Raw genomic sequence first — 13,036 nt, 5'->3', positions numbered from 1 at the left:
ACGTATATATATATGTACACACACACACACAAATATATAGGGGAGACAGAGTAAGAAAGAGCGAGAAAAGGAACATAGTTGTTGTAGCCAATGAACTTGGAGCTACACTAGGATGATTGTGAGGGGAGAAGATTCTTGTACAGTTGCCTCAGGCAGAGCGAGACAATGCTGCCATCCTAGACAGCACAGCAATCCTTCATTTGCTGCCCAAATTAGCAAGCTCTAAAGCAGGCTATAAGGAACATCAGTGATAAAAATCAACGGGGCTCCAGAGACCTAATATTTGAAAACAAAGTTTGAACTGTTTAGTGTCACTGTACAGGTATTTAGGACACTCTGAGTATACATTCCCTCCCCCAAAAAATATCATCAGGCATCTAAAAAAGCTGGTTAAGCTATAGCCCAATTTTCTGCCTTAAATATATCACCTGAGGCAACACGTAAGTTATGATCTACTGCATACAATGATTTTATTATCCAAAAGCAAAAACTTACAAAATCTTCTACAATCTCTTTGATGCCTGCAATTGTTAAAATAATGATCAATGGCACCAGGGTGGTATATCTTCCTGTTGGAGATACATCTGGAATTTGCTGGAAGATAAGAGACCACAAGTAGGAAGTTGGCACATAAAAATCCTCTCCATGAGAAGAAAATTATGGCAGTCACGCACGGTTCACACTTTTGCAGTTCTGTTCCATTTCTGTTACTCAAAAATAATTACCTTACTTTAAAAACCAGCTATGTATTTTACATATTTTTTTAAATTTTATCCAACATTGGTTATGTGTTTGGAACAGAAAAAGGCTTAAAAGTATGGCCCTAAGGCCACTTTTCAATGCCTCTTTCAGTCACTGCAATCATCCTTAAGGCCATACCGAAAGAAATCTCCCTGTATACAAAGTCAGGCTTGTTCACTCTATCGAACAATGACCGGAGGAGGGAAACAAACTATGTTCCAAGATGATAACACTTTAGCAGTTAAGGAACCTTTTAGCAAAATCTCATTTTACATGTAATTAAGGTTGCGAATTCCAAGGAACTGTTAAAAAACCATTACCTGTAATAAGGCAATGAAGAGAAAGAAGGCATTAGCAGCTCTTCTAATCTGCTCATACAAGAATCGAGGTAGAAATGTCAACACGCTGTACTTGGCCGTACTGTAAGTGCAAAGAAAAATAATACTATCAGTTATAGATGTAAACTCTAAAACACAAGAACAAGACAAGAAGTTTCGAAAGCTTTACAAATTGTTTTAAAAAAAAAAGTATCAAAACTCAGAACAAGGAAATTGCTGTGCATCTTCTCCTAAAGAGCTTTAGTTTGTAACATGGCGCCCCGATGAGAAATTCTTCCAATGAGGTCTTTTTTTTCCATGTTGGAAGACATACATGTGCTTCTTTAATTTTCACACAATATAAGCAGAGGCATCTACCCACCTTCTAGGAGCTACATGCTATGAACAGCAGGCGTGTGAATAATAATTCGATGTTCCCTCTGGGTACCCACCACAGATGTTTCATGCTTCAATCACACCCAAATAAATTCCATTCCTTCCACACACCCTTTATTTGATCACTTTTGCTCACACTTTTGCTTCCGCCTAGGATATCCTGTCCCTTACACCCCACCTGTCTCTCCATGACTAAAGTGTCCTTCCTCCCACCCAATCTTACATCTTCTAGTAAGTCTGGTCAAATTTATAATGACTCTTCTTCATGGAAGTCCACAGTACAGTGTTTACACCTATATCGTATAGGTGTAATGCTCTGCTTTGCATTTTATCTATCCCCAGAACAGATTATGGGAACAAGAAGAATGTTTACTTCAATTCCATATGTTCCTAGCACATAGCAGATAGTGAGTGAACAGTGAAATAACCCAAAGGCAAAACGAACCAAACCAGCTGTGGCTGCTCACAGGTTTTATTCAAGTTTGCACCATAGAAGTACCTATATGATTCCTAGCTCACCCTCTGAAGACATCACTCTGAGCCTATTCTTAATTATAATATATTCTAGCCAAATTATCTAGCAGGTTTTTAATTTACAACAAATTAGAAGCACCACAATAGAAGGGCAAAGGGCTCAGGAGACAGAATACACCACAGGCAAGGTACACTACTGTGAGAATGGACAGCAACCAAGCCTGGAACAGCAGAGTAATACCAAAGCAGACTACTCAAAAATATAGCAGCCGGAGGTCATTTGATGGAACAAGAAATAGTCCCATTGCCAATAGTCCCATCTGCCACTGCCTCAGAGAAAATCATGTCCCATGGTACAATGGCCTCACATTTCACAATACAGTGATCAGAGTTATCCTTAAAGACAAAATCATTTTTAGCACCTTCTACCTAAGGTGCTAAAGACGTATGTGATGTTATATGAAGACCACTTTTTAAAGACTCAAAACTTAAACAATATGAAACTTGAAAGACTATCCCTGAACTAGCTAGAAATTTGCTGACATGGATCTCCTCCTTGTTTACATGGCCCTGTGGCATAACAGGATGGCACTGTGAAATTTTGCCAGACAGAATCAACTAGCTGACATTAAGCTCATTAAAAGATAGGGAAAATACACCAAACTCATGTATGTGATGGCTCACAATACAAAGTTAATTCTTACCTATGGCTCAGAGGACAAAATCAAACAGAATATCACGCATACCTCTACAGCAATCCTGACCACTGAAATAACACAATCAACATTTGTCAGCGAAAAACAAAAAGAAAGTTCACATACTGTGAAATAAGAGTGTAGAAACTATCTTGCAAGATGGCTTGATTATAACATTTGAACCTGAGATTCCATCTGTATAAACCAGATACACATGCACACAGTTGGCACATGACCCCAATGATATATGAACATTTTCCACCTGAACAAAATGCTGACTGTGCTTAGGGACCTACATATCCCTGAGAAGCATGAAGATGGAGAGTTGAGGAGAAAAGGCATCCTGCTTGTGGCAAGAAATGAAATATAAGAGGGTGGAAGTGGAGAGGGAAATGCATACTAACTTTGACTCTACCAGAACTTGAAAAATGAGCCCAAATGCTTGCATCCTGAGATAGAGTCAGCATGATCAATAATTCAGAGAAACTAACTTCAACCAAGAAAAGGTTATTGTGTGGCATTAAAATAATTGCCAAAATAGACAGCCATTAGGGGTCGGGTTACAGAATTAAAGATATAACACTACGAACAGCTGAAGGCAGCACCTGTCAAAATGAGTCTACCAGAATATTGCAGGACAGTGCTTCTTGAATATGAAGGTACATACCAGTCTCCAGGGCAGCTTGTTAAAATGCAGATTCTGATTCAGTAGGTCTGGGGTGGGCCTGAGATTCCACATCTTTAAAAAGTTCCCAAGTGAGTTCAATGCTGCTGGTACAATGACCACACTTTGAGTAGCAGGGATTTAGGACAGCTGCTGAGGAGGTAAATTTGTTCATATTTCCTATTTGAATTTAATTCAGCAGAGCACTGTAAGGTATAATACAGTGAGGTTTCTGGTTCCAAAATGGTGGCTTGGAAGCAAGCTGGCTGGCTTCATTCCCCACACAGAAAACAAAAACCAAATTTACAGCACTTAGATTATCACCACAAATATCCCAGAACGAAAATATGAGGATGAGACAGTTCTCAGTGCCACAGAGAAGTAAAAAAGCTCCAAGCAAATGGTAAGAGAATGGGACATCCATAGCCAAGACGCCCCTCTCCCCAATCTGCCGGCACCAAGCATGTGGAAAATCTCCCCCTGACCCTCAGTTTAACACTGGAAAAAAGGAAAATCAAGGTGATAAGCAGCTTCCCCATCATTTTGAGTTCCCTGGCAGGATACCTGCTCCTACCTCAACTCACAGGAAGCATCAGGAATGCCTGAAGGAAAAAATATCCCTGGGGACAGCCAGAGACAAAGTGGGGAGGCAGGACTACTATCCCCAACTCTGGAAACTTTACTTGATACATTGGCTAAAGGAGATACCAAATAGGAGTGTCTGTTTAGCAACATCATGCTGTAGGAGGTTCACCCCAGAGGTCCCCTGAGCAAAAATCCCTACTTAACTTCCCCACAGTGCTAGGATATCTGCTTTGGCACTATCCCCTTTTGGGATGGGCAGTGCTCCAATTCGTTATTAGAGCGGAGACAAACCTGGGCTTAAGGCAGTATCTAATGCTGAAAAGCAGGCAGTGACCTAATGGGAAAAGAAAGAAATTCAACAGGTAAATTACAACGAATCTCTAAGCAAATATATCCAACAAAAAACAAAAGAAGCCAGACAGAGAAGACTGAAATAACTAATTCTCCAGTGCAAACACGTAGACATACATTCATACGTGACAGCAGCAAACAGGGAACCATGACTTCCCCAAATGAAGCAAGGAACCAGTGACTAACCCTAACAAGATGGTGATATGTGAGCTCTCTGAACAAGAATTCAAACTGGCAGTTTTAAGGAAACTCAGTGATTTTCAAAATAACACAAAAAAGCAACTCAAGAATTTATCAGAGAAATTTCATGAAGAGACTGAAATAATAATAAAAACAAACAGAAATCTTCAAACTGAGAAATATATTTGAGGAACTGAAAAACTCATTAGAGGCTGTCAGTAGGAGAATGAATCAAGCAAAAGTAAGAATAAATGAGCTCAAAAACAGGCAATTTGAAAATACACAGAGAAGAAAAAAGAATAAAAAGGAACAAAGATTGTCAACAAGATAAAGAAAATTACCTCAAAAGACAAAGTCTAAGAATCACTGGTGTTCAAGAGGGAGTTAAACAAGAGCAAGGAGTAGAAAGCTTATTCAAAAAAATAACAGAAAACTTTCCAAAACTTGAGAAAGAAATAAACATCCAGGTACAGGAATGTCAGAGAACAACAAACAGATCTGACCCAAATAAGACTTCCCCAAGGCATGTAATAATTACATTCTCAAAGATCAAGGACAAAGAGGATCCTAAAAGCAGCAAAAGAAAAGAAGCAAATAACGTATAAAGAATATCCAATTCATCTGGCAACAGACTTATCAATGGAAACCAAACAGGCCAGAAGGGAGTGGAACAAAATTTTCAAAGTGCTAAAAGAAAAAAATTTCCATCCAAGAATACTGTATCCAGCAAAACTGCCCTTCACCTATGAAGGAAAAATAAAGGCTTTCCCAGACAAACAAAAGTTGAGAGAATTTACCATCACCAGACCCATCTTACAAGAAATACTAAAGGAGATTCTTCAATTTGGAAAAAAAAAACAAAAACAAAAAAAAACAAAACACTAAATGCAAATAGAAAACATTTGAAGGTATAAAACCCACTAGTAAAATTAAGCATATAGACATACCCAGAATACTCTAATATGTAATTGTGGTGTGCAATCCACTCATTACTCTAGTATGAAGCCCAAAAGACAAATCTATAAAAAACAAAAACACATACAGCAACCTGCTAAGAAATAGGCAGTATAAATATATCCAAAATGAGGTAACAAAAAAATCAATATGTAGGGGAGATGGAGTTAAAACACAGAGGTTTTTTTAGTTTATTGTTTCTATTCCTTTCTGTGATCTAAGATAAGTTATCTCTTTAAAAATAACTTGTTACATCTACAAGATGTTTTTGCAAGCCTTGTGATGACCACAATGCAAAAACCTATAATAGATACACTAAAAATAAAAAGCAACAAATTAAAACATATTACCTAAGAAAATCACTTAACCACAAAGGAAGATGGAGAAAAGAAAAGAAGGATTGAAGGAAGGAAGGAAGGAAGGAAGGAAGGAAGGAAGGAAGGAAGGAAAGAAGGAAGGAAGAAAGCTGGTTATCAAACAATGAGAAAACAAGCAGAAAAATGGCAGTAGTAAGTCCTTACTTATCAATGATAATACTGCATGTAAACGAACGTAATGCTCTAATTAAAAGATATATATAGCTGAATGGATAAAGAAACAAGACTCAGCTATATGCTGCCTACAAGAAACCAGTATCACCTATACAGACACACATAGAATGAAAGAGATGGAAAAAGATATTCCATGCAAGTGAAAACCAAAAGATAGTAGGATTACCTATTCTTATACTAGACAAAACAGACTACAAGTCAAAGACAAAGAAGATCATTATATAATGATAAAGGCAATTATAAACATCTATGCACTCAACACCAGAGCACCCAAAAATATAAAGCAGACATTAATATATCTAAAGCAAGAGATAGACCACAATACAATAGTAGAAGGGGACCTCAGCTTCCCGCTGTCAGTAATGGACAGATCATCTAGACAGAAAATCAGCAAAGGAACACCGGAGTTAAATTGTATACTAGACAAAACAAGACTAACTCGCATTTACAGAATATTTCACCCAACTGCTGCAGAATACATTTTCTTTTCATTGGTATACAGAACATTCTTTAGAAAAGACTGTATCTTAGGCCATAAATCAAGTCCCAGCACATTCAAAAAAGTAGAAATCATATCAACTATTGTTTCCTGACCACAATGAAATAAACTAGAAATCAATAACAATAGGAACCCTGGAAATTACATAAACACATGGAAATTAAATAACATGTGCCTCAACAACTGAGGTCAATGAAGAAATTAAGGAGAATTTTAAATTTCTTGAAACAAATGGAAATGGAAATATAACATATCAAAATCTATGGGACACAGCAAAAGCAATGGTAAGAGGGAAGTTTATAGCAATAAACACCTATATCAAAAAAGTAGAAAGACTTAAGAGCACCTTAAGAGATTGGAAAAACAAGAACAAACCAAACACAAAATTAGTAGAAGAAAAAAAATAATAAATGTAAGAGCAGAAATAAATAAAATTGAAACTAAAAAAAGTACAAAAGATCAATGAAACAAAAACTCAAATTTTTGAAAAGATAAGCAAAATTGACAAATCCTTAGCTGGACTAAGAAGAAAAGAGAACACTCAAATAAAACCAGAAATGAAAAAGGCAACATAAAAACTGAGACCACAGAAATACAAAAAAGAAAATCATTAGAGACTATTATGAACAATTATGCACCAACAAATTGGAAACCAAGAAGAAATGGATAAATTCTCTGGTACATAAAACCTACCAAGACTGAACCACAAAGAGACAGAAGACTTCAACCAATCAATAACAAGTAACTAAATCAAAGCCATAAGAAGAAGCCTCCCATTAAAGAAAAGTCCACGACCAGATGGTTTCACTGCTGATTTCTATGAAACATTTAAAGAAGAACTAATATCTAGCCAGGCAAGGTGGTGTATGCCTGAAGTCTCAGTTACTCAGGAGGTTGCTGAGGTAGGAGGATCTAAGTCCCAGAAGTCAAGGTTGCAGTGAGCCAAGATTGCAGCACTGCACTCCAGCATGGGTAATGAGAGTGAAACCCTGACTCAAAAAAATAAATAAATAAATAAATTCTCCTAAAGCCTTGAAAAAAAATTGAAGACCGTGGAATACTTCCAAACTCATTCTATGAGGCCAGCACCACCCTGATACTAAAACCAGGCAAGAAAACTATAGGTCAATATCACTGATGAACATATATGAAAAAATTCTTTTTTTTTTTTTTTGAGACAGAGTCAAGCCCTGTTGCCCAGGCTGGAGGGCAGTGGTGTGATCTTGGCTCACTACACTCTGCACCTCCTGGGTTCAAGCTAGTTTTCTGTCTCAGCCTCCAGAGTAACTGGGATTACAGGCATGTGCCACCACACCTGGCTATCTTTTTGTATTTTCAGTAGAGATGGGGTTTCACCATGTTGGCCAGGCTGGTCTTGAACTCCTGACCTCAAGTGATTCACCCACCTTGGCCTCCCAAAATGCTGGGATTACAGGCATGAGCCACCACGCCCAGCCAGTAGATGCAAAAATTCTTAACCAAATACTAGCAAAATGAATTCACCAACATATTAAAAAAATCGTTTGCCATGATCAAGTGAAATTCCTCTCAGGGATGCAAGGATGGTTTGACATATACAAATCTATAAATGTGATATATGACTTTAACAGAACCAAGAACAAAAACCACGTGATCATTTTAGTAGATGTTGAAAAAAGTATATGATAAAATCCAACATCTCTTTGAGATAAAAATCCTCAACAAACTAGATACAGAAGGAACATACTTCAAAATAATAATGGCCATACATGACAAACCCACAACCAACATCATACTGAATTGGGAAAAATTGAAAGCCTTTCCTCTAAGGTCTGGAACATGATAAGGATGCCCACTTTCACCACTGTTACTAAACATGGTATTGGAAGTCCTGGTCAGAGAAAGTAGGCAAGAGAAAGAAATAAAGGGCATCCAAACTGGAAAGGAAAAAGTCAGATTAGCCTTGTTCACAGAGAACATGATTGCAACTTGCAGGATACAAAATCAACATATAAAAATCAGTAGCATTTCTATATGCCAACAGCAAATAATCTGAAAAAGAAATCAGGAAAACAATCTCATTTACAGTAACTACAAAGAACATAAAATACCTAGGAATCAATTTCCCCAGAGAAGTGAAAGATTTATATAAGAAAAACTATTAATACACTGATGAAATAAATTGAAGAGGACACCAAAGAATGGAAAGATATTCCATGCTCATGGATTAGAATTAATATTATTCAAGTGACAACACCACCCAAAGCAAATTACAGATTCAATATAATCCCTATCAAAATATCAATGATATTCTTCACAGAGACAGGAAAAAAAAATCCTAAACTTTATATGGAACCACAAATCTTGAATAGCCAAAGCAATCCTGAGCAAAAGAACAAAGCTGACTTCACTACCTGATTTCAAAACATACTACAAAACTATAGTAACCAAATCAGCACAGTACTGGCATAAAAATAGTCACATAGACCAATGGAACAGAATAGAGAAGCCATTGGGAGGCCAAGGTGGGAGAATCACTTGAAGCCTGGAGTTTGAGACCAGCAACATAGTGAGACCCCATCACTTAAAAAAAGAGAACTAGAGAGAACCCAGATATAAAGTCATGCATTTATAGTCAACTCATTTTTTTTTCAGTTTTCTTTTATTGTGATAAAATATCCGTAACATAAAATTTGCCATGTTAAGCATTTTAAGTGTATAATTCAGTTACATTAAGTATGTCTACAATTTTGTGCAACCATCAACACTATCTATTTGTAGGACATCTTTGATTAGATACATTTTTTACAATCTATGTTATTTTAAGAAAAGTGGCAATTCTCTAGTAGTCATTTATTCCCACTTGTGGAATTAATTTTGTATGACTTTTAAAGATGAACTAATCCAATAAAGTTAGGATAATCTGGAAAAGCTCTATATGTAATCAAGCTAAATCTATTTCAGTTTCTAATTTTGATTACAAATTAAGCTCTTTTAATCGAACTCTACTTGATCAACTTACTGGACTGATTAGTAAAGACTCTACTTCTGTAGAACATTCTGATTCATGTTCACATATTATATATGCTGCCTCTGGCAGAGTACTCTAGAATGAAGCTCACACTTTTGTTTCCATCAGTCAAGTTTTACCTTTACCAAGCATCAGGTGTGTTTATTCCCAAACCATTTATGCTAACTGTATCTTTTATTATAATTATGAGATGTAATTAAATATTACATACACCAGTGAATTTATGAGTACAAAAAAGTTTTTGTCTTTATGAAGGTAATTTGAATGTTCTGAAAGAATTCAATAAAACACTGCTAAAAATATCTGTTGTCAAATTCAGCCTGGAGCTAGGTGCCATGGCATGCCCCTAATCCCAGCTACTGGGGAGGCTGAGGTGGGAGAATTGCTTGAGTCTAGGAGTTCGAGACCATTCTGGGCAACATAGTGAGACCCCATCATGAAACTTTGAGGCATCAGGATCATTCACATTGATAGCAATTAATTTCCAATCTGTTTCACCTTCCTCAATAAGAGCCAAGATTCCGAGGATCTTCACATGAAAAATTTCTCCACAAGAAAGAATCTTTGAGCCTATTTCACAAACATCAATAGGATCATTATCTCCAAAGCAGTTCGTGCTCTTATCTTTTTCGTGGGGATCTTCCCAAGTCTGAGGGAGGGTACCATAATTCCATATATAAGCCTTGTAATTCGCCACATAGCATAGTTTTCCATCCTTTACACATTGTTTAATGGGATTCGGTGGCTCTTTGGTAGCAATCTCCATTTTAGCATTTGTCCACCGAGGTATTTCTACAATCATATTAAACAGAGTCTCATATTCGTCATTTCGTGCTTTCTTCGTAGGAATGCCATTTTCCTCTTTAGAGTTCACTTTCAGAGGAATATCATGAAAGGGGGAAATGTAGTGACCAGTTACATTCTTGAAGAAGAGGCGATAATTCTGCAAGCAGGGCTGGCCACGCTCCTGGGTGTGGTACAGGGCCATAACACGGCGCAGCCTGATCCCAGTACTGGTCTATAGTCAACTCATTTTAACAAAGGTGCCAAGAACATACAGTGGGGAAAGGACAGTTTCTTCAATAAATGATGCTGGGAAAACTGGTAATTATATACCAAAGAATGAATCTAGACCCCATCTCTCATCATGCAAAAATCAAATTAAAATAGATTAAAGGCTCAAATCTAAGACCTGAAACTGGAAATTACTAAAATAAAACATTGGGGAAATACTCCAGGATATCGGTCTAGACAAAGATTTTTTTGTATAAGACCTCAAAAGCATAGGCAACCAAAGCAAGAATAGACAAATAAGGTTACATCAGGCTAAAAACCTTCTGCAGAATGAAGAAAACAATCAACAAAGAGACAACCCACAGAATGGGAGAAAATACTTATAAGCTATCCATCTGACAAAGGATAAATAAGGAGAATATAACCAGAATATAATAAGGAGCTCAAACAACTCAACAGCAAAAATAAATAAATAAATAAATAAAATAATATGGTTTAAAAGTGCATAAAAGATCTGAATAGACATGTCTCAAAAGAGACACACAAATGGCCAACAGGAAAATGCTCAACATCACTAATCATCAGAAAAATGCAAATCAAAACTAAAATGAGATATCATCTCACTACAGTGTAAATGACTATTATAAAAAAGGAAAGATTGAATGCTGGCAAGGATATGCAAAAAGCGGAACCCTTGTACACTGATGGTGGGAAAGTAAATGAGTACAGCCAGTATAGAAAACAGCACGGAGGTTCCTCAAAAAACTAAAAACAGGGCTGGGAGCGGTGGCTCAGGCCTGTAATTCAAACACTTTGGGAGGCCGAGGCGGGCGGATCATGAGGTCAAGAGATCAAGACCATCCTGGCTAACACGGTGAAACCCCGTCTCTACTGAAAAAAAAAAAAATACAAAAAATACAAAAAATTAGCCGGGTGTGGTGGCGGGCGATCGTAGTCCCACCTACTCGGGAGGCTGAGGCAGGAGAATGGCGTGGAACCCAAGAGGCGGAGCTTAAAGTGAGCCGAGATTGCGCCACTGCACTCCAGCCTGGGAGACAGAGCAAGACTCCGTCTCAAAAAAAAAAAAAAACTAAAAACTAAAAGTAGGACTGCCATATAATCCAGCAATTTCACTGCTGGCTATAGATCCAAAAGAAAGAAAATTAATATATCAAAGAGATATCTGCACTGTCATATTTATTGCAGCACTATTCAGAATATTTACAATAGCCAAACTACAGAATCAACCTAAGTGGCCATCAATAGATGAATGGATGAAGAAAATCTGGCATATATTCACCATGGAGTACTATTCAGCCACAAAAAAAAGAATGAGATCGTGTCATTTGCAGCAACACAAATGGAACCAGAGGTCATTATGTTAAGTGAAATAAGCCAGGCATAAAAAGACAAATATCACATGTTCTCACTCATATGTGAGAGCTAGAAAAGTGGGCACACTGGTGGTGACCAGTGGCCAGGAGGGGTAGCACGGAGGAAGAGATGAAGAGAGGTTGATTAATGGGTACAAACACACAGTCAGGTAGAGAAATAAGAGCTGGTATTTGAAAGATCAGCAGGGTGACTGCAGTTTACTATAATCTGTTGTACACTTCAGTATATCCAGAAGAGAATAATTAAAATGTTCCTAGCGTAGAAATAAATATTTAAGGCACTGGATATCCCAATCAACTTGATTTGATCTTTACACATTATATGAATGTATCAAATTATCACATGTACTTTTAAAATATGTGTCAATACAAGTATTATGTAGCAATTTTTTAAAATGTAATAAGATGGGAGATGTTTGACCATTCACTCTGCCAGGGGAAAACATCTCCAGGAGTAAATGGGTGAATGACAGAACTTCCCAACAGGATAGTTTATTCACCCAAGTAAATAAGCCACGCCTCCCCTAAAGACATTCCCACTCGTGGGATGAAATGCATGTGTCAGCATCGCTGCCCTCCTGGCTAGTCACAGCAAGGAGGGGCTCTAGCTGCATGGAAACCCAAGACCTCAGAGCTTGGGTGCTGGAGATAAGTGGCCAGGAACAAACAGGAACATCTCCCTATTATTCACTCAGACTCCCTCTAAACATGAGACCAGTGTTTCCTGAAACTGAGTGACATGAAGATGGCAGGGTTTTATGAAAAATTCATCCATCCATCCATCCATCCATCCATCCATCCATCCATCCATGTGCAATAGATACTTCCTCAGTCCTAATTATGCACTAGGGCAGTGTGCCAGGCCCTGGAGATACTGAAGGGAACCAGGTGGTCAAAAATGTACACCCTCAAGGAAATTGCACTCTAGAGGAGAAAAGAGATTTTTTTAAAAAATAAATAGAACACATACCAGCATAGATGGTGATGAATACTGCAGAGGAAAACACATCAGGGAAGGAGGATACAGAAGGGTACAATGGCTGGGGCTGGGAGCAAGCGATTATTTTCAACAGAGTGGCGAGGGAAAGTTTCACTGAGAAGGTGACCTGTGAACTAGGCCCTAAAGGACGGGAAGGAGCAGGAGCAAGTATCATGGACACAGAGGGGAAGAGCTCTGCAGAGAGAGGGGACAGCAAGTGCAGAAACGCCAA

At 37.8% G+C, this 13,036-nt stretch overlaps 2 protein-coding genes across 3 annotated transcripts in view; both read right to left on the bottom strand.

Moving 5' to 3' along the window:
- ATP8A2 (ATPase phospholipid transporting 8A2) overlaps nucleotides 1-13,036 on the bottom strand; it is a 653,147-nt gene that overhangs the window by 488,556 nt on the left and 151,555 nt on the right. For both annotated transcript variants that reach the window (XM_050766819.1, XM_050766821.1), the window contains 2 exons: nucleotides 1,062-1,161; nucleotides 496-594 (listed from right to left, as the gene is read on the bottom strand). In XM_050766819.1, coding sequence (XP_050622776.1) covers nucleotides 496-594; nucleotides 1,062-1,161 — 199 coding nt within the window. The remainder of the gene's footprint in view (nucleotides 1-495; nucleotides 595-1,061; nucleotides 1,162-13,036) is intronic.
- Nucleotides 9,316-10,784, bottom strand: LOC126940758 (inorganic pyrophosphatase 2, mitochondrial-like). Its single transcript, XM_050766943.1, has one exon. It carries the CDS (start codon nucleotides 10,403-10,405, stop codon nucleotides 9,764-9,766), a length of 642 nt encoding a protein of 213 aa, XP_050622900.1. The 5' UTR covers nucleotides 10,406-10,784; the 3' UTR covers nucleotides 9,316-9,763.

The sequence above is a fragment of the Macaca thibetana genome, chromosome 17 (assembly GCF_024542745.1).
Source record: "Macaca thibetana thibetana isolate TM-01 chromosome 17, ASM2454274v1, whole genome shotgun sequence".
NCBI classification, from domain to species: domain Eukaryota; kingdom Metazoa; phylum Chordata; class Mammalia; order Primates; family Cercopithecidae; genus Macaca; species Macaca thibetana.
The sequence above is the reverse complement of the archived record's forward strand: the minus strand, read 5'-3'. Positions and strand labels throughout refer to the sequence as shown.

Coding starts and splice junctions, on each gene's coding strand:
- LOC126940758 (XM_050766943.1), bottom strand. CDS start 10,405: ATGGCCCTGTACCACACCCAGGAGCGTGGCCAGCCCTGCTTGCAGAAT.